Below are 23,004 nucleotides of genomic sequence, written 5' to 3' on the forward strand. Positions count from 1 at the left end.
AGCTATATATTACCCAGAACTCAGTTGATCTGCTTTTTATTAGCTTTCAGAATATTGAGACAGCCACATTGCTGGAAGCCAGGGTCTTATAGTTGATATCAAATGTCTCCTGTGGGAGATAAGTATTAGAAGTCAAAATCTTCAACCAGGGTTAATCTGCACCAGAGACTAAACACCCCATTTTAAAGTACAAGTACTAGAGTTAGAATGGGTACTACAGGTATTTGCTATCTCATCCCATCACAAATGATAGGAAACAGCTCCTTCAAAACAAACAATAAATATGTATCTTCCCTTGAAATCAGACTTTTTCTGACTATGAGGGAATAGTACCAATCTATGTGTAATGCCAACCACTCTACATGTGCACTGGATTCATCAACTGTCATCTACTCTGACAACTAACATGTCTCTGAATCTTCATTTTCTCTTCCTATCTGATCAATTCCAATCAGCAAATATGTTGTAGCACCTTACAACTTACAATAAACAAAACAAAATAAGTCTTTGCATCAAATTTCCTCCAGATATTCTCACATTTTCTGTTTTTCTTTACATTAAAAATCATCTAAGAAATATCTAGGCTTATATATCCCATTTTTCACTTTACTTCATCTACTGTATCTTTTACCAAATTAGTTTCATTAAGTTATGTATTAAATATTTAAAACACAAAATAACATACCTATTAATACACATGTGTGTATGCATATATGGTATAAAGAATAAGAACAAAAGGAACATCATTGTACCAGGATCAGCCTAAGAAATGGAGCATTATCCATTCCAGTGAAGTCCCTCTTTACTTCCCATCTAATGTCTTTACATATTCTGCCCATAAATAACTTAACTACTGGCCTGCATTTTGTATTTATCATTCCCTGAATTTCCTTAATTGCTTAACATACGTGCATGCTTAACATACAGACTTTTGCATAGATAAGCATTTTTAATCCTATCCTATATAATAAAAGGCTAATATGCAAATTGACCAAATGGCAGAATGACTGGTTGCTATGACATGCACTGACCACCTGGGGGCAGACAATGCAGGAGCTGCCCTGGTGGTCAGTGCGCTCCCACAGGGGGAGCGACACTCAGCCAGAAGCCAGGCTCACAGCAGCACTAGGGATGTCCGGCTGACAGCTTAGGCCAGCTCCCCTAACCTGGCAGTCGGATATCCCCTGAGGGCTCCCAGACTGCAAGAGGGCACAGGCCGGGCTGAGGGACCGAATGCACAAATGTCATGCACCAGGCCTCTAGTTATATATAAGGACCATCATACTCAATGTGTTCTTTGGTGACTTGCTTTCATCCTGACTCAAGATTGTGTTACTAAAATTCACTTAAGTTAATATTTGAATTTACACAACATTTATTTTCACTACATGTACAGGTCCTCAACTTGTTTATTCGGCTGGTGAGCACAGCGGTGGTGCTGGGAGCCTCTCCTGCCTCCATGGCAGCGGTAAGGAGAGAGTAGCTAGCAGTTAGGAGCACCAAGCTCAGAGTGCCGAGCCCAGCTCAGGCTCCTCCCTGGCCACCTACCAATTTGCACACTGCTACATCCCGTGAGGTGTCTCACATTGCAAGAGGGCACAGTCAAGGCTGAGGGACCCCAACTAGTGCATGAATGAATCCATGCACTGGGCCTCTAGTTCATTTATAAAATATATCTCTACATAAAACATTTAAAATGTTTCATTAATCATATTAACAATTATTTAAAAAATAATAATTAGTGTTTCTTAGGGTGTTCCCTCCAAAATATGGGATGTGTTGGATATCACTAGTTATCCCTCTAGACTCCTTCTCCAACTTTTTCCATCCTGCTCTGTTCCCAGAGGGCTAATGTGTATGGATTACATTAGCAGGATTCTAATTCATGTAATAGTCTCTGGCAGGAAGGGGAAAATGAAGTCAAGTTGATTATTTCCCTGGCTCTTTCCCATGAGATCAAGTTAAGTGGACCAAATACTTCAGTCAAATTAACTGAAAGGATCTTACACTTAATTTCTTTGTTTTCATTATAACACACTTTCTTCAGCTATATCTAGTGACTCTAAAACTATATTCCTTTATTACAATTTTTCTAGAACATAAATCTCCAATCGCCTACAAGGGGCAGAAATAGGGTCATACTGAGAGCCTGATGATGATTATCTGGTTGTCAAGGTATGTATGTAGGCAAACTAGTAATACTTTTTACATTGTTTTTTCAGAGTAATAGGTAAAGGTATCTAATTGCCTCCAGTTGTTTTGCCTTCCTGTAATTCTGCAGCCCAACATTCAGATTGTTTCTTGGTTTCTTCTCTGAAGGAGACCTCATGAAAAAAAAAATCATAATCTACAATTTTTCATGGGATTCAAAGAAAATATCTGTATGAGGTGTTCCCAGAGGATGTTAATATAAAATATTCACATCTTCATATTTTGTTGAATGAGAGGTTTCAAATTCCATTATCATACAGATAGATATTATACAGATGGATAAACTCAAAGATTTTAAAAACTTTGTTCTTTCTCAACATCATGATTTCAGGGCCTAGAGACCAAAAGGAAGTACATCATAGAAAGCATTTCGGGGTTACTGAAAATGGCAGCAGAGTAAGTGGATGCTGCACAGACATGCTCCCAGGAACAAACTGGAAGTACAACTAAATACAGAAAAATTTCCTGAATAATCAACGGAAAACTTGCAGGAGAGAACCCTGGTACCCAAGAACCAAAAGTGGAGACCTCATAGACACTGATTTATTTTGTATATTGGAAAAATAAAAATATAAAAATAAATAAACAAATAAAAAAGAAAGTATTTTGGTTATATGGAAAATAACAATATTCTCAAACCAGTTTTTCTATTTTGATTTGGCATTTTTACCACAGCTACCAGGTAACTAAGAAAGGTGATATACAGATCTACCTCTGGACGGCGGTATATGCATAATTTAAGATGTAGAATGTGCTCCAGCTTTTTTGGCTGCATTTTTTCTTTGTGCTTCTACATGGGGAGCATGCCCTTACCTGTCTAACTTGCCCACACAGTTCTAGAGGTACAAATAAACCACCTTTCAGGAAGCATGTCTAATAGGAGCTCTGGAGCCATGAGACAACACTTGGCTTTTATAGTTGAAATCAGAAGCAAAAGTAAATGTAAAGAGCCTTCATTTACTACACATAATCACCTCAAAGCAGTTAATTCTAGATGCTTTCTATGGGCTCTTTGTTTCACTCTATTTCCTCCCACAAGTGACAGCAAAAGGCCTTCTCTTAAGCTTTTAATGTTTAAAACAACAGACTGAACAGCTTAATAATTAACTTGATAGTGCTCTACAGACTGTATCTTTTGATTTCTTAATGCATAACACAGATTATCTTGCTTGACAGAAACAACCTACGAAGTGAAAGTTTTATTAACCAGTTACTGTAGAAAGAAAACCTGGACTTCCAGCTCCTCGAGACAAGTACCTGGGTAAGTGATTTATCAACTCTGTCTTTAAAGTGCCCATATTTTGTATAAAACTAAACTCAACAATTGAAAAGTTGAAGAATGAGATCTGGAAAATTCTACTATGGATGTTTTGCTTCATAAAGGGAAAACATTGTTTTGGAATTATTAGGCCCAGATTTCCTGTCATAAGTGGATAGGATTGCTTTTCATATTTAAAACTGTGCTGAGGTAGTTTACTCTACTAATTTTAAGTTTAAAAACCTAAATATAATTGTAAAAGCTATTAGTCTTCTGCCTTCTCAGTATTTCTATTTAACTTAAAGGAATATTCTTGTATGATCCTCTGCTAGGATGCATTTTTAAAAATTCTGTGTATGGGGACATGAAAACCAAATCTTTCCAAAAATAGTTTTCAGATTCCCAAAGACAATGTATCCTTCAGCTGCTAGATAAATGCATTTTCCACCGATGACTGCTTTATTTCCTATTTCAAAAATATATGGAATATTTTTCACCACGATATGTACTTCATCTTTTTTATCATTAAATCACAGAACTACTACAGTGATAATGTGTTCTTGACATTCTGAATACTGATTACTTCCTCAAGGTTTCTGGAACAAGATTTAAGCTACTTTATTTATTTTTTTCATATGCAATATCGTGACTATCCTATTGTTACTTTTATGAATAATCATTTCAGTATGCCCTTGTTTCATCCCTTTGTCTTTTCCTTGGGTTCATTATCAAAGCAATATTCTAACATCAGTACAGAAAGCTCTGTTAAATGAAGAGTCATACAGTATAATTATTTTGTTTTAGTAATGAAAATATTCAACATTTTAACAACAAATGAAAAAGACTCAATATACTTTAAATGCAAATATTTTAAATTAAAGTTGTAGTAAGTCAATATTTGGGCTAATGTTTGTGACCAGTCAATATACTTTTTTTTCAATGGACAAATGCTTCACTATTACTATTCTTTTTTAAAAAAAATCTAAATATTTTCCTCAGATACATAAAAATTCAAGTCTTTGAAATTCATAAACCAATCTGCTGAAATGTTCCAAAATTATGTTTTTATTCTAAACTAGAGGCCTGATGCATGAAATCTGTGCAAGAGTAGGCTTTCCTTCCCCCAGCTGCCGGCACTGGCTTCCTTCTAGCAATGGGACCCAGGCTTCCCTTTCAGCTCCGGCTTCATCCGGAGGGTCATCTGAAAGGATGTCTGGTCTAATTAGCATATTATGCTTTTATAATTATAGATGGCATATAGATTTGTATAAAGCTATATGGAGCTTTAAAATCATGACATCCTCAAATACAGACAATATATAGTTGAAACCTTATACTGTCATATGATATCTAAATTTCTAGATAATCTAAAAGAAGTGTTTATGCAATTAAAAATAGTTCATTTTTGGCTCATCAGTCTCATTTAGTATTTCATGATGGCCCAAAGAAGTTAGAGGATGTTCTCAACGTCAATTCCATTCTTTGTTCTCCATGGAATATTAGCAAAGTTTTATCTGTGTTAACTGAATCTAAGAGCAATGTCTTCTTGTGTTCTGAAACTTGGTACAAATGACCATTGAAGTCTTTTATATTGATTTCAAAAGTCGATAGGAAGTAGCGTTTGCAGAGTATTTGCTTGGACCTGTGGCCAGGTGGCAAAGGACTTATGACAAGGCATATTTTAAAATGTTCCTGTCTAAGATACATTAGTGAGTTGAAGCAAGTAGTTATCTATTTCTATGAAGAATTGCAGGGCAGCTTTATTAAGCTTCACAGTGTACACTTCTCACTCCATCTCATCTCATCACATCCTGAAAATAGATTTTAAATAGGAATAAAAGTGGAGATAATATTAATATTTCATAGAGAAGAGAAATTCATTGTTAGGGAAAAGGTTTGGTGATAAGAGATCTAACATTGTCCAGTTGATTTTCATTAGGTCTGATTCAGCTCACCACGGAACACTTTGCTGTTGGAAACATGGGATTAAAATTAACCCTAACTCTAGTCTTCTCAATTTATCAGGAATTAACAATGCTTTTAGCTTACATAAATTCCATTATTTCTCAAAGACACCTCATTTTGTCTACTATCCTCAAAAGAAACTACTATAAAAGGTATTGTACTCATAGAAGTTAAAGATGGGCAAAGAAAAAAGAAACTTATTTTAAAAGAGAATAATGAGCCTTGTTGGTGTGGCTCAGTGGTTGAGCATCAACCTATGAACCAGGAAGTAATGGCTCAATTCCCAGTCAGGGTATATGCCCAGCTTGCAGGCTGAATTCCCAGTGTGGGGAGTGCAAGAAGCAGCCAATCAATGATTGATGTTTCTCTCATCATTGATGTTTCTATCCCGCTCGCTCTATACCTCTCCTTTCCTTTCTGAAATATATATATATATATATACACACACATATATATATTTAAATTATATATTATAATTAAATATATATTTAATATATATTTAAATTAAGTATATATTAAATATACATATATTTAATATATATTATAATTTAAATATATATTTAAATATATATTGCCGGGAGCCGGTCCATGCTTGCTGTTTCAAGGGACCTGGCATATATGGCATACTTTTTCTTAATATGTTTGCTCACCTTCTTGGCGCTGTGTTTTAACCAAGGTCACCTCTCCGAGAAAGGTTGAATCCCCAGGTAGGGATTTTCCCCTGAAGTTAGGGAGGGAATAAAACCCCTCAACTAAGTGCCAGGTGGGTAATTAATCCCTTTAACTACGAACAATCATGCTTAAACTACATAATCTTTTCTCCCTGGGATGATAGATCAGGACTCAGGTAATAGCGGAAAGCGCCAATCCTACTCTTAAAATGGATATAAGAGAGCATTTCAGGTTTTTCTTTTTAATGCCTGCTTTTAAAAAATAAAAAAGGGGGAATTTGCCGGGAGCCGGTCCATGCTTGCTGTTTCAAGGGACCTGGCATATATGGCATACTGTTCTTAATATGTTTGCTCATCTTCTTGGCACTATGTGTTTTAACCAAGGTCTCTGAGAAAGGTTGTTTCCCCAGGTAGGGATTTTCCCCTGAAGTTAGGGAGGGAATAAAACCCCTCAACTAAGTGCCAGGCGGGTAATTAATCCCTTTAACTACGAACAATCATGCTTAAACTACATAATCTTTTCTCCTTGGAATGGAGATAAGAAACGCCCTAACCTTTGTAATAGAGATTGATAGGATTGAATCAACTGGTATAAATACAGTTGTAACAAGACAGAAACACTCAGAACTTAGAACAGAATCAAGAAGACAGAACCTACACGAAGCCTAGAGACAGAAGAACTTCGCTGGAGAGAGCATGCCGGAGGATCCTGGAGAGGGACTGGCCTCGGAGCCTAGAGACAGAGCCTAGCGGGAGAACATGGCAAGGGATCCTGGACTGAACCTGACTATAGAACATGGCAAGAGAACCTGACTAGAACCTGGTGACTGAACCTGGCTGGAGATCTGAAGCAGAACCTCTCTGGGATCCTAACCAGAACTTCGCTAGAGATCCTGACCAGACCCTGACCAGAGAACCCGGCTATGATGATCAACTGAACTCAGTCTTTGTGTCATTCCTTCTTCGCCGACTCCGTCCACACCTTTGGGGACCCCTGGACCTGCTGGGGTTGGACCCCGGCATATGGCGCCCGAACAGGGACCCCCTAGGTAAGCGCCCCGCACTCGGGATGGATAGGACTCCACCATAGGAAGAGGGTGGATAGTCTTCACCGACTCCGTCCACACCTTTGGGAACCCCTGGAACAGGATTCCCTTAGGTAAGGCCCCCCCCCCCCCATTGAGAACCCCACACTCGGGACGGATAGGACTCCACCAGGGTGCTACAGACCCCCCTATAGAGGATAAGTAGGGTAAGAAGGTGGATAGTACAGAACTTAGATTGAGAAGATGTGCCATACTGAGTCCAAAGAAAGAAGACTCTGTATTGATTCTTAGATTGAGAAGATGTGCCATACTGAGTCCAAAGAAAGAAGACTCTGTATTGATCTTTAGATTAAGAAGATGTGCCATACTGAGTCTAAAGAAAAAAGACTCTGTATTGATCTTTTAACATATATGCTCGTTAGCAGAGGAATTAAGGTTACTCCCAGTCAGACAGAACATTTTATACAAGAAATACGTCCATGCTTTTCTGAGGAAGGAAAGGTGCCGGAAAGGTAAATGTAGAGGCATGGGAGAAGGTAGGCCCAAGGAGCCTTATCCTTAACCCCACTGCAGCCTTTCCACCCCGGGAAAGTGCAGGATTGGCAAGCTCTCCCTCAGGTGATAGATCAGGACTCAGGTAATAGCAGAAAGCGCCAATCCTACTCTTAAAATGGATACAAGAGAGCATTTCAGGTTTTTCTTTTTAATGCCTGCTTTGAAAAAATAAAAAAGGGGGAATTTGCCGGGAGCCGGTCCATGCTTGCTGTTTCAAGGGACCTGGCATATATGGCATACTTTTTCTTAATATGTTTGCTCACCTTCTTGGCGCTGTGTTTTAACCAAGGTCACCTCTCCGAGAAAGGTTGAATCCCCAGGTAGGGATTTTCCCCTGAAGTTAGGGAGGGAATAAAACCCCTCAACTAAGTGCCAGGCGGGTAATTAATCCCTTTAACTACGAACAATCATGCTTAAACTACATAATCTTTTCTCCCTGGAATGGAGATAAGAAACGCCCTAACCTTTGTAATAGAGATTGATAGGATTGAATCAACTGGTATAAATACAGTTGTAACAAGACAGAAACACTCAGAACTTAGAACAGAATCAAGAAGACAGAACCTACACGGAGCCTAGAGACAGAAGAACTTCGCTGGAGAGAGCATGCCGGAGGATCCTGGAGAGGGACTGGCCTCGGAGCCTAGAGACAGAGCCTAGCGGGAGAACATGGCAAGGGATCCTGGACTGAACCTGACTACAGAGATTGGCAGGAGAACCTGACTGGAACCTGGACACTGAACCTGACTGGAGAGCCTGGACAGAACCTGGCTGGAGAACCTAGCGAGGGAACATGGCTACAGAACCTCGCTGGAGATCCGAAGCAGAACCTCTCTGGAGATCCAGACCAGAACTTGGCTGGAGATCCAGGCTAGAGATCCTGGCTAGGCTGCTGATCAACTGAACGCTGTCTCCGTGTCCTTCCTTCTTCGCCGACTCCGTCTACGCCTTTGGGAACCCCTGGACCTGCTGGGGTTGGACCCCGGCAATATATTTAAATTAAATATATATATTATAATTAAATACCTCTGGATAAATAAATACACTTATAAATGTGTACATAGATATGTATTTGAGTTGAGAAACAGATACAGAAATAGGTGAAAAAAAAGTAACAATGCTATTGTCTAAGACAGAATCAAAACAAGAAAAGTTAAGTGGTAAAAAAGTGAATCTATGGTAATAAATATTATAATGTATAATAAATACAAAACAGTTAACATTTTATGCTTCAAATAGTATATTTTCAAAGTAAAAATAAAATCTCATATACGATATGTTAAAAAATTTGGGATAAATTAGTAGAAACATGCAGAGGAATATCTTACACAATAATAATCTATTCAATAGATTAAATTTAAAAAGATTTTAAAGATTAAAAGTACATTAATATTGACAAGCCCACAGCCAATATCATACTCAATGGGCAAAAACTAAGAGTTTCCTTTAAGATCAAGAATAAGAGAGGGACATCTGCTTTATCCACTCTGATTCGACATTGTACTGGAAGTCCTTGCCACAGCAATCAGATAAGAAGAATAAATAAAAACCATCCAATTTGGAAAGCAGTATGGAATTTACTAAAAAAATTAAAAATGAAACTTCCTTATGAACCAGAGATCCCATTTCTGGGAATAAATTTAACATAACCCAAAACACTAATTTGAAAGAATATATGCACACCTATGTTCATAGCAACATTATTTACAAGAGCCAAATTTTGGAAGCAACCAGAGTGCCCATCAGTAGATGAGTGGATAAAAAAAGCTGTGGTACATTTAAGTAATGGAATACTATTTAGCCATAAAAAGGAAGGAAATCTTACCTTTGTGACTGCATGGATTGTCCTGGAGATTATTATGCTAAGTGAAATAAACTAGCCAGAGAAATAGAAATACCATATGATTTCACTTATTTGAGGAATCTAATGAACAAAATAGAAACAGACTCATAGATATAGAAAACAGACTGATAGTTATTAGAGGGGAGGAGGTATGGGAGACTGGGTGAAAAAATGGAAGGGATTAAGCGAAAAAAGAAAAAACTCTTAAACACAGACAACAGTACGGTGATTACCTGAGGGAAAGGGGGTTGGGGGAGCTAGAAGAAGCTAAGGGGAGAAAAATGGCTAAGAAGGACACTTGACTTTGGGTGGTAAACACACAATACAATATACCGATGATGTATTGTAGAATTGTACACCTGAAACTATATTTAAAAACAAATAAAGTTCAAAATACCCACATATACAAACACACACATACACAGTTATGTTTTTAATGTTGATACATGTTTATTGTCTTATTTCTAACATATATTCCATGTAGGCGGACAAATAAGCCAGACCTATTATAAAGCAGAGTTGCTTATACTTTTAGGAACTGATATGTCTTCCATTGCTATGGTACTGGGAAGCTGTTTTCTGGATTTTTAAAAAATATTTTTTTCTCAATTTCAGAGAGAGAAAGGGAGAGGGAAAGAGAGAAAGAAACATCAATGATGACAGAGAATCATTGATTGACTGCCACCTGCATGCCTCCTAATGGAGATTGAGCCCACAACCTGGGCATGTGCCCTGTCTGGGAATTGAACCGTGACCTCCTGGTTCATAGGTTGATGCTCAACCATTGAGCCATACTGGCTGGGCTGTTTTCTGGATTTTATTAGGCCCTTGGGACCCCAAATTAACTCTTCACACACAAAAAATAGCTATGTTAAAAGACCCTAACAATAAAATACCGCCTAATAGCACATGGCATCCAGTACTTCCTATGTAAAATTAAGTGTCTGAGGACATCAAAGAACAGGGAATATTTCACATTAGAATTTCTGCGAGATGGAGGAGATAGGTGCAATTATCTCCTCTTAAAGGCTAAAGTTCCCAAGCACTTACAGGATTAATGACTTGCTCAAGAGTGATTAAAAGGCAGAGATTAGATATAAAAACTTAGACTCATCTCTTTTTGTGTGGGACTGAGTGAAGGATAGTGAATGGTTCTCTAGGTGAAGAGAATGCTTTGAGGCAGTGTTGAAATTAAAAAAGAGCACAAACTCTTAGGTTAGGATGGTATAAATGGAGATAATATTATACTTTTAGTAATACTTAAGCTACATTGAGCAATTTTTACATGCCAGACAGCATGCTGCATCTTTATACACATTAAATCATTTCTTTATGAGATTATAACAATGACAATAACAGTGACAATGATTCTATGAATTGGACACTAACTGATAAAATGTTGGCAAGATCTAGATTTTTGCTGCTAAGTTCTAGATTTTTCTAGCAGTGGTCTTTTCCAGCAACAAAGCTAAATGCTTTCACCATTAGGTGTATTACATTACAGAATTTGAAACCTGATTTTACCATATTTTTGTAGTTGGGCAAGTTGCATAAACTCTGATAATTTCTAATGATAATATGAATCAAAGCTTTAGGTAGAAGTGGAAATTATAATGCCTATAAGTGCTCAATAAATATTAACCTTCTTCATAGTCTTTGCCTTAATATTACTCCATGTTGCTTTAGCCAACTAAATTTGATTATGATGTAAATTAATATTGTTTGTAAGATGCAGTATGTGGGAAAAGAACATGGCCTCATTTCTAGGAATTCAGGGAACAAACAGAATGCAACAGTTAAAAGCCAAGTAATTGAATCAATTATTTTAGAGAGAAACTACCATAGGTCATGTGAAAAGTACATAATAGAAGCTTCTGTAAATGTCTACTTTAAGTTTTTATAAAAGTGAAGCAGTATCCTAAAGGGATCTTTCAGCAATAAAGGAGTATTCTGTTCATTCTTTTCTTGTTTCTTCTGTTGTGACTTATAAAATATAGTTTATTAATCAAAGAATACCAATATCACTTAAAATTGTATGATGTTACAGATGAAACAAACCAGGGTGACCATTTTGTACATTTTCCATATTATTTGTTTGTTTTAAAAATATTTTTGTTGCCAAAACCGGTTTGGCTCAGTGGATAGAGCGTCGGCCTGTGGACTGAGGTGTTCCGGGTTTGATTCCAGTCAAGGGCATGTACCTGGGTTGCGGGCACATCTCCAGTAGGAGATGTGCAGGAGGCGACTGATCGATGTTTCTCTCTCATCGATGTTTCTAACTCTCTATCTCCCTTCCTCTCTGTAAAAAATCAATAAAATATATTTTTAAAAAAATAAAAATATTTTTATTGATTTCAGAGAGGGAGGGAGAGAGAGGTAGAAATATAAATGATGAGAGATGCCGAAACCGGTTTGGCTCAGTGGAGAGTGTCGGCCTGCGGACTGAAAGATCCCAGGTTCGATTCTGGTTAAGGGCATGTATCTGGGTTGCGGGCACATTCCCAGTGGGAGATGTGCAGGAGGCAGCTGATCGATGTTTCTCTCCTATCGATGTTTCTAACTGTCTATCTCTCTCCCTTCCTCTCTGTAAAAAAAAAAAAAATCAATAAAATATATTTTAAAAAATAAAAAAAATAAATGATGAGAGAGAATCATTGATGATGAATGAGAGAGAATCATTGATTGACTACCTCCTGCATGCCGCACACTGGGGATCCAGTCTGCAACCTGGGCGAGTGCCCTAACCCAGAATCTAACCTGGTCAATCCCAACCACTGAGCCATGCTAGCTAAGCATCCCATATTTTAGATAGGTAAAATATGGCTCAGATATATGAGGTAAGTTGCTCAGGTCAGACTGCTAGTTTGTGGAAGAGCTGGACCAAAAGTCTCTTCAGGTTCCCAAGGCTGTGCTTAAAAGAACCCCACAAATATAGCATTTCTATTGTTAAAATATATTAGTTTTACATAAAAGAAGCTAATAAATCCATTCTCTTTAGGTAAAAAATCTGTTAAATATCAAAATACCACTTTCTAGGAGAATAATGTTGTATCAGTTTAACCCTTTGTGGTCATATTAAATTTGGACATGGGTGTCGTACTGGTCGGAATTAATTTCCATTGAAAAAGCAGTGATACATAACATGCAAGATTATGAAGGATAAACAAGATTTATTAATTCTTTTTTGGAACTACGTCACTACTAGTAGAATCCCTACAAACGTTATCACTTTCTACGTCAGAGTCAGTATTCAAGGTGCCAAAATAAAACTCTTCATCATTACTTTCAGATTCGCAGTACACTTCTTTTGGTAACTTTCTTTTTGCCATTTTGGAGTATTATTTTGAATTATCTTAACAAGCGAGAATGCCTAATTGCAGTTAAATGTAATTTATAAAGCTTTATTTGAAATTCTGGGAAGTATCTCTGAAGCTTGTCGATTTCTTCACTCTCAAAAGGCGACTGACTCGCCACGGTGTTTTGCATGGCGAGTGTGGAATGAACGCGTTTGTTTATATTGAGTTTCAATATCTCTGATTTGTCGGGGCATTGTTTTGGTTCGTGACAAGGTCGCTTAGACACTTAAGAGCTTTCAGAGAAATTATGAACTGATACATGAATGAATAGAGTTAAGATTCGTACGGTTCCTTGCTGTGGAGGCTGAGAGCAGACATACGACCGGAACAGTAAAAAAGCTTTGGTGGCTGAGAGTAGGCAAATGACCGCAAAGGGTTAATATTCAATTTTTCTTAAAAATTAAGGCACATCATACTTTTAGGTATAATAATATTTTGTTATTTTAACTCACCAATGGGCATAAGAATTCATAATTTCATTCAGGTTAACATGGACTAACATTTATTTTAACAACATAAAGGATATTAAATTGTGTCCAAGGTCTCACAGTTATCCTCTAGAGGAAGTTAGGTTTCAAGGGACATCTTCAAAGTAGTAAACAAAAGATGCCTAAGGGACAGGATCAGCTTCGGCAACATTTCCTGAGCTTTTACCAACTCAATTTCTCTCACATAGTGTTATATCCCACTAAGCCTTTCATCCTTTTAATGATTTTTGGCTCTGATTCTTGAGGATATTCATTTAAAGCTCTCAGGAGTTTAAAGGTAAGTTCAATTTGACTGCATTTCTTCCATGAATGCATTGGGGTGTTTTAGGAATCATTATGCTAATTTAAGATATTGAACTCATGCAAAATTTGAATACACTTATCTGATTTGTTCCTCTTCAAGGGATGGCCTAAAAATAAAGATAATGGAAAAAAACACAGATATTCCAAAAATTGCCAAATACTCTACATAAATTGAAATATTTTATTATACAATTTTAAAACATAAAACAATGTTAAAATGTACAATTTGTCCCTTTAGAAATGGTTCCAGATAAAATTTTATATCATCATCTAAAATATATGGATATTGAATGAAAAATATTAATAAAATGAATCATTAGTATGAATCAGGTTTTATTAAAGCCCTTTAATATGCAGTATAGTAGATTAAATCTCCATGTATTTATGAAGCACCTTAATGTGTACAATATTGAGCAACAAGGAATACTGCTTATCTTTTCTACCTAGAATATTTTTTTGTATCTCTAATTAACCAAACTTCATGGTTAAAATCAAATCACACCAACCTGTGCTACAGATCTGATGACCATGTTACCATAATTTGGCACTTCTCTTATGTTGCCTTGTGTTGAAATTTATCATTTCAATGTTTGTATTTAGAAGGGAATATAGGAAAGTAATTATTATTAGTGATTCTGTTGTCAGACTATCTGGGTTCAAACCCAGTCCTGCCACTTACTGATAGTGTGACCTGGGTAAGTTACTAAAGCTTTCTCTAAGTTATTTTTAATTCCCCTCTTGGTAAAATGAGGGTAATAGATTTAAATTGCACTAAAAACAGGATTTTGTGTGTGTGTGTGGGGGGGTGCATGTGTATGAGAGCGTGTATGTATTTTGAAAAATGATTTAGAATGTAAACTTCTTGTTCATTGGGACTACTGATACTTCCCAGTATATCTCAAAGTGTTAGGTTGCTAATCAAAATTATAATCATAGCAAAATAACTCAATTCCTGACTATTCCAGCTAGAGTATTATGGAAGCTTCATTTCATTTCAATACACATTCATTAACCTTGATAAAGTCAAGTCACCTGGAAAAAAAGAATCTAAATTCTAATAAAAGAAACAGACATTGTAAACTGATAAGACACTAAAAATGTATAAAATAACATCAGTACCTCCAAGATATGGAAAGGGAGAATAACTACTTTTTTTAGGTTACCAGGAAGGCTTTACAGAGGTTGTGCAATTCATACAAGAGTTTTAGAATGAACAGGAGTTTTCCAGGTAAACAAGAAAAGTAAGAGTATGGGCTCAAAGACAGGAACATGCAATTGCAACATCTAGGTGTGAGGGGGTGGATGCATTTTTTTTTTAATTGCCTGTTGCTAGAGGCTAAAGTCTAACTGCAATGGGAGGTAAACAGAGGGAGGAGTTTAAGTGTAAAAAACCATGGTGAAGTTCTTTACACTTTACCCTTTCAGCTTTTTTAGAGGTATCTTACAGAGTTGGCAGAAAAAAGGGAGGAACTGAGCTTAGAAATAAGGTGACTAATTCAAAGGCCATTGCCAGTATTTATGATGATAAGGACACAAATTAAGGCATTTTTTCTGGGTAATAATACTAATAATGATTTTTCTGGGTAATAATAATCTAGGTAGATATATAAAAGACTAAGTGTCCATCCATCTGACCGGTAGCTATGACCACCAGGGGGCAGACGCTCAATGCAGTAGCTACCATGACGCACACTGGCCATCTATATATATAAAAGCCTAAGTGACCGAACAACTTAACAACTGGTCAACGTTCAACTCAGGAGCTGTCCCCTGGTGGTCAGTGCACTCCCACAGCCAACCTCCCATGGCCAGCCAACCTCCCACAGCCCTGATTGGCCCTGATCACCGGTCAGGCCAAGGGATCCCACCTGTGTATGAATTCGTGCACCAGGCCTCTAGTCTACACTAATAAAAGAGAAACATGGTAATTAGTGTCACTCCGCTACCCTTCCCATTGGCTAATCCCCCTGTCACTCACAGAGTAGGGCCGAGATATGCAAATTAACTGGCAGCCAAGATGGCGGCCGGCAGCCAGGCAGCTGATGCGAACAGGGAGGCTTGCTTGCTTCAGTGATGAAGAACTCCAACGTTCCCCGCCTGACTTGCTGGCCTCTCAGCTGCAACTCTCAGCAACTATGTTGTGAATAAAGAAGCTAAAAATACCCCAGAAACCTGCTTTACTCAGCAGAGGTTCAGCCAGCTGGACCGCAACATTGTATCAAACACAGACGGTAAACAAAGGACAGAAACCTCTTTTCAGCAGCCCAGGCCTCAGAGCTAAAGCTGGCCCAGAATAAAAAAGAAAAAGAAAAAACGGAGCGGTTGGGAGCTTCAGTCCCAGCCTGAAAACAGCCCTCAGCCCCTCACCCAGACTGGCCAGGCACCCCAGTGGGGACCCCCACCCTGAAAGGTGTGTGACCAGCTGCAAACAGCCATCATCCCCTCAGCCAGACTGGCCAGGCACCCCAGTGGGGACCCCCACCCTGATCCAGGACACCCTTCAGGGAAAACCAGCCAGCCCCACCCATGCACCAGGCCTCTATTCTATATAGTAAAAGGGTAATATGCCTCCCAGCACCAGGATCAGCGGAGCCGCGAGGCCTCCCGGCACTGGGATCAGCGTGACAGGGGGAAGCGCCCAAACCCCCTGATTGCCCTGCAGCTCTGTGTGTGACAGGGGGCGGGGACCCGACCTCCCCGCCCCCCACGGGACCTGCTCTGTGTGTGATGGGTTAGAGCTATAACTTCCCCATTGGCCCTGCCCTGAGTATGAGAGTGGCGGCGCCCCAACCACCTGATCAGCCCTGCTCTGTGGGTGTTAGAGGGCGGCGCCCACGGGCCCTGCTCTGTGTGTGATGGGGTAGAGTCATAACCTCCCCATTGGCCCTGCCCTGAGTGTGACATTGGCGGCGCCCCAACCCTCTGATCTGCCCTGCTCTGTGCGTGACAGGGGGGAGCTCCCCAACCCCCTGATTGGCCCTGCTCTGTGTGTGACAGGGGGGAGCTCCCCAACCCCCTGATTGGCCCTGCTCTGTGTGTGACAGGGGGGAGCTCCCCAACCCCCTGATCGGCCCTGCTCTGTGCGTGACAGGGGTGGCGCCGCAACCTCCCAATCCGCCCTGCTCTGTGCATGACAAGGGGCGGCGCCCCAATTCCCCAATCAGCCCTGCTCTGAGCCCGACCAGGGGCTGCACCTAGGGATTGGGCCTGCCCTCTGCCACCAAGGAGCAGGCCTAAGCCAGCAGGTCGTTATCTCCCGAGGGGTCCCAGACTGTGAGAGGGCACAGGCCGGGCTGAGGTATCTCCCCTCCCCCCGAGTGCACAAATTTTTGTGCAGCGGGCCTCTAGTTTAAAAATAAATGGCACCATGGACCTGGCACTGACAAACCAACACTCAGCTTCCCCCAAGTGGTACACACTGGAGCACCACTACCCCAGAGCAACGCCCCATCAAATCGCAGCCAATGCTGCCGAGACCCCATGGCACAAAATGCGGTCCACAGCCCAGCCCAGCCTGGAAATAGTAGCTTTGGGTGCCAGGTAATGACATCATGTAGCAACACCCAGCTTCCTCTCCCTAGCGACTAGCCTCCTTGCAGTTTCTTCAGCCCAGGAACATGACTTGCTTTATAGTCAGGTGCAAATATTTTACAATTTAACCAAAAGTTTGTGAAGGGTTTTCATGTGCCTCATCTAATTTGATCCTCACAGAAGTCCTGGAGTAGGTAGATAGGAGACTTGGTAGAATCCTATTTTCTTTTCATTAGCCAGACAATGGAGATTTAGAAAGTTTAGAAACTTGACCCAACTGAAAAGAAGTAAGAAATGGTGGACCTTGAAAATGACTTCAGGTTTTCTCACTGCACAGAATATAGTCAAACACTGCTACAGTTAAATATTTTACCCTTTGTTCTCCCTGCATGATCTACAATAATAATCTGCTTTGAGTTGATATTTACTGCTGTATTGCTGACAATTACCTGAAAGAGAAGTTGGGGTGCTTCACTGGGCTGGAAAAAGTTTAACTAAATCAGAAAGCAGGTCTAATTAAGCAAGTTTATCTATATATATAAAGCTCACAGGTGCCAATCACATGCATGTGTTTTGATCTGTCATTGTCAATCATGAATTTGGTTGACACTTCTATTATAGAGAAAGGGTGAATAGCGATATTAAAATATTTCTTCTAATTAATTTCCTTTCAATGTGCATGGATACTTGTAACGATAATATTAATAATGGCTATGCTTTATCGAATATGCACCATGTTTTATCAATACATGTTACATCCATCATCTTATTTCTCCATCACAATAGCTGTGCAAAGTTAGTAAATCATTACCTCCATTTTAAGATTAAAAAATTGAATTAGAATTTTGATTGTCCAGAGTCACATTGGTAGTGAATGACAGATCTAGCATATTATTTATGATTCTAGGGACCTAACAGTCTTAACTACTAAGATAGTTCATGAAGAGAAGCTTCTTTTCCCAGGGACACTTGAAAGAAAAAGAAATAATCAGATTTGTGAAATGATTGGATTTGGAAAAGTTAAAGAGAAGACAGAATCTCTAGATTGCTGATGTGAGTGGTGAGGTGAATATGGTATCACCAAATTGTAAGTTACATAGGCACTTTAGGACAAAAACTGTTCACTGAACAAGGCTCATAAGTTATACTTGTGATTATTAAGTTTGAAATTTATGGTATTTATAAATCCCAAGATTTTTAGTAAAAGCAAAAAACAAACAATAACAAAAAACTGCAACTAATATCTAATTATATACTCTACCCTCAATGACACTCAGGTACATCCAGATTCAGTTGCATATCACCATTCTCTCATATAATAGGCAGAACTACTGCTGGACGTATGCATAATGGCAGTCAGTGGACCCTCCTATTCTTGTGAGACTAGTCAGAAACCCAGCATATCCCAGGCACACTTAGTTACCCAGAAATAACCCTGAAATCTTTAGTTTCTTACCACATAATTTAGCGAAGTATTCACAATTCATCCTCACTTTTTGCACTGTAGGCACATAGACCTTATTTCTCTGTCCCAGAATGAAAGCATAGGGTCTTTATACATGCTACTTCCTGGCTGGAAAGTTCTCCTCTTTTCCAAATTAACTCTTGCTTTTTATTCTGTTCTAATGATCTTTGTACCTTTTTTTTTGACACTACCTTACTATTTTTATTACAATAACTTTGTAATATAGTTTGAAATCATGGAGTGTGATGCCTCTCCAGCTTTGATTTTCTTTCTTAAGATTACTTTGGCTATTTTGGGTCTTCTGTGGTTCCACACATATTTTAGGACTGTTTGTTCTATTTCTGTGAAAGATGTCTTTGAAATTTTGACAGGGATTACATTGAATCTATAGATTACCTTGGATGGTATGGACATTTTAACAATATTAATTCTTCCAATCCATGAGTACAAAATATTTTTGATTTATTTGTGTCTTCAGTTTCTTTCCTTAATGTCTTATAGCTTTCAGTGTATAGGTCTTTATTTCTTTGGCTAAATTTTATTCCTAGATATTTTTTATGTAATTGCAAATGGGATTATTTTATTAATTTCTCTTTGTGATGTTTTTTAATTAACTTATATGTATGCAACAGGTATTTGTATATTGATTTGGTATCCTGTGACTTCATAAACCTTTAAAGTAAAAGGTATTTGGTTGAGGTAGGATAAGGGTGGAGTTGTAAGGACTTGAAAAAAGAGAAATAAAGAAGATAAGAAATTGCACTTTGGAAAAGATACAGTTAGTTTATGTCTATTGGTTTCAGAGGGTTCTGATTTTAATTATCGAAGTAAGATTCAGCAGCTGCCAGAGGACCTCAGGAAGCTAAAAACCTTAATCAGAGCAATGTATTTCCAACGCTACACTTACCTCAAGTCCGCCCCCCCCCCCTTTATTCTTGTGGTCTGTTGTAGAATAATTTACTTTTAGCTAATTTGCATCCAGTGGCTCAGCCTGTAATTTAAGGAAGTACTAAGTTAGGCCACTCCTGATTTTATAGTTAAGAACATTCAGAGTAGTCATGGGGGTTATTCACATTCCCACTGCAATGAATTGGTAGCAATGTGGTTAAGAAGGACACTTTCTTCTAACTCTCAAGTCCAGTAATTTTATTACATATCCCAGAAGTCTTTGTATACCCATTAAAAATATTGATGATATTATCATATAACCAGTACATATAAAATAAATTGTTCAAGACCTCATTGGTTTTTACAATACTTTTTTCTTCTGCTGATTTGTAATGCACAGTACTGTGATCTGACGCTGCTAGACCTAGAGAAATGAAATATGACCTTGGTGAATAACATGTAATTAATTTTAATCATATTGATGTTATGTAAAACAAAGGCTTTTTAACTTGTGCCTCTTTGCATAAAATATAGCCTCTCAAACATGGACAACAAGCTGGATATCTACAGAAGGGAGTTAGTGGATGTTCAGGGTGTTCCTCTCTTCTGGAGCATTGCTGAGGAGTGGTCCCAGGTGGAGTCATTTGAAAGCCGGCCAGATGACCTTTTGATCGCCACCTATCCCAAATCTGGTAAGACCTTTTCATTTATTTGCACAGTTGACCCTTGAACAACATGGATTTGAACCGCATGGATCTACTTACTGAAGGATTTAAAAAATATATATACGGCTGACTGTCCATATTCCCGGGATGTGCACCAGCAGATTCAAACAACTGCAGATGGAACAGTATTTTCTTTTCTTTCTTCTTTATTGATTAAGGTATTACATATGTGTCCTTATGCCCCCAGAACCCCTCAACCCCTCCGCTCATGCCCTTACCCACCTGATGTTCGTGTCCATTGGTTATGCTTATATGCATGCATACAAGTCCTTTGGTTGATCTCTCTCCCTTACCCGACCCTCTTTCCCTACCTCCCCTCTGAGGTTTGACGGTGTGATCAATGCTTCTCTGTCTCTGGATCTTTTTTTGTTCATCAGTTTATGTTGTTCATTATATTCCACAAATGACTGAGATCATGTGATATTTATCTTTCTCTGACTGGCTTATTTCGCTTAGCATAATGCTCTCCAGTTCCATCCATGCTGTTGCAAATGGTAAGAATTTCTTCATTTTTACAGTAACAGTATTTTCCATCTTCAGATGGGAACTCAAGGATGTTGAGAGCTGACTGAATTGTTCTACTACATCATTTTATATAAGTCACATGAGCTTCTGGGGACTTGGGGATCTGCAGGGATCCTGAAACTTTCTGTGAATACGAAGGACAGATGTCTGTGGTTAAGTTTTGAGGGAGTCAAAAGTTAGAGTCAGAACCCCTAACCCCTGCATTGTTCAAAGGCACTGTACTTGATGATTACTTATTGATCTGTATGTGTAAGCCCAATGATTAGCAGATCACTTGTTAAAGGATCATTGTAGCTGTTTGTTGCTGGTGTAGTTTTGTTTCAAATTAGACAAACTCACTTCCTACTGGAAGCTCTATCTAAAGAAAAATTAATGCTGTACATATAAATGATTTGGTACATTAGAATATGAATATATGGATATATATACTTCTATATAATTTAATGTTTAAATATTTTGTTCATTTTAATATTTTAAAATGTTTTGTAAAATATTAATATTTCATTGTTTTCAACATGTTTTATAAATATGTTTAGAAATACTTTGTTATAAATTTAAACAACTGCTCTCTTTAGTAAACAGTCTCAAAAAAGAAAATGTAAGCCCTACACACTAAAAACTATAAGACTTAAGGAAAGAAACTGAGAAATAATATGAGTTTTTGTTTTGCCATTTTTATATATTTACTAGAGGCCCAGTGCACAAAAATTTGTGCACTGAGTGGGTGTCCCTCAGCCTGTCCTATGCCCTCTTGCACCCTGGGACCCCTCAGAGGATGTCCACCTGCTGGCTTAGGCCTGCTCTCTGGGAGATTGGGCCCAAGCTGGCAGTCAGACATCCCTCTGGCAGCCCGGGAGCCCTTGGGGGATGTCCACTTGCCAGCAGGGAGCAGGCCTAAGCTGCAGTTGGACATCCTTAGCGCTGCTGAGGAGGTGGGAAAGGCTCCCACCACCACCGCTGTGCTGGCAGCTGGCAGCCTGGCTTGTGGCTGAGCAGAGCTCCCACTGTGGGAGCACACTGACCACCAGGGGGCAGCTCCTGCATTGAGCATCTGCCCCCTGGTGGTCAGTGTGTGTCATAGTGACCAGTCATTCCCAGTCGTTCTCCTGTTAGGGTCAGTTTGCATATTACCCTTTTATTATATAGGATAGAGGCCTGGTGCATGGGTGGGAGCCAGCTGGTTTGCCCTGAAGGTTGTCCTGGATCAGGGTGGGGGTCCCTCTGGGGTGCCTGGCCAGCCTGGATGAGGGGCTGATGGGTGTTTGCAGGCTGGTCACACCCCCGTCAGGGTGGAGGTTCCCACTGGGGTGCCTGGCCAGCCTGGGTGAGGGGCTGAAGGCCATTTTCAGTCTGGCTAAGCCCTCCCGGCGACAGAAGCTCCCAGCCTCTCCTTTTTTTCTTTTTTCTTTTTTATTCTGGGATTTATTTTCCTTCTATAATTGAAACTTTGTAACCTTGAGAGGAGCTCAGAGCCAACCAGAGTGGGTGGGAGGGAAGCTTGGCTTCCTCCATTGCCAGAGGCAACCCACTCTTGCTCGCTCCAGCTCCGTGGCCATGGTCGGCTGAAAGCAGGTATCTGGGGTTTATTTCCTTTCTATAATTGAAACTTTGTTGCTTTGAGTGGAGCTCAAAGCCGGCCACGGCAGCTGGGAAGCTTGGCTTCCTCCATCATTGGGGCAACTAAGCCTCCTGCTTGCTCCAGCTCCATGGCTGCCAGCTACCATCTTGGTTGGGTTATTTTGCATATAGTTGCTCTGATTGGCTGGTAGATGTGGCTTAAGGCATAGCAAAGGTACTGCCAATTTGCATGTTTGTCTTTTATTAGTGTAGATTAATAAGAAACTATTAAGAAAGTCCTTGGAAGGTACTATTACACAAATAGTTCATCTACAAAGGTGCTCTTTGATGCTGAATTTTTTCTAATGTACTAAATATTAGATGGCTAGGTGGCTACACATAAATTAATCATGTACTCTTTTTGGTCATTTTCTTTTCTTTCGTTCCAAGTTAAGGATCTCTTACCCTTTGAGACAGTATGGAGGGACCTGGAGAATATTATGCTATGCAAAATAAACCAGTCAGAGAAAGATAAATATCTCACTTATATGTGGAATCTAATGAACAAAATGAACTGATGAACAAAATGATCCAGAGACATTGAAGCATGCAACAGA

The 23,004-nt window shown here is 39.1% G+C and overlaps 1 protein-coding gene across 1 annotated transcript in view; it reads left to right on the forward strand.

Moving 5' to 3' along the window:
* The first annotated feature begins 3,314 nt into the window (after positions 1-3,314).
* LOC132218344 (sulfotransferase 1 family member D1) overlaps positions 3,315-23,004 on the forward strand; it is a 36,369-nt gene continuing 16,679 nt past the window's right edge. The window contains exons 1-2 of the mRNA XM_059669480.1: positions 3,315-3,472; positions 20,115-20,272. Coding sequence (XP_059525463.1) covers positions 20,125-20,272 — 148 coding nt within the window. The 5' untranslated portion in view covers positions 3,315-3,472; positions 20,115-20,124. The remainder of the gene's footprint in view (positions 3,473-20,114; positions 20,273-23,004) is intronic.

Source organism: Myotis daubentonii, chromosome 1 (genome assembly GCF_963259705.1).
Source record: "Myotis daubentonii chromosome 1, mMyoDau2.1, whole genome shotgun sequence".
NCBI lineage: Eukaryota > Metazoa > Chordata > Mammalia > Chiroptera > Vespertilionidae > Myotis > Myotis daubentonii.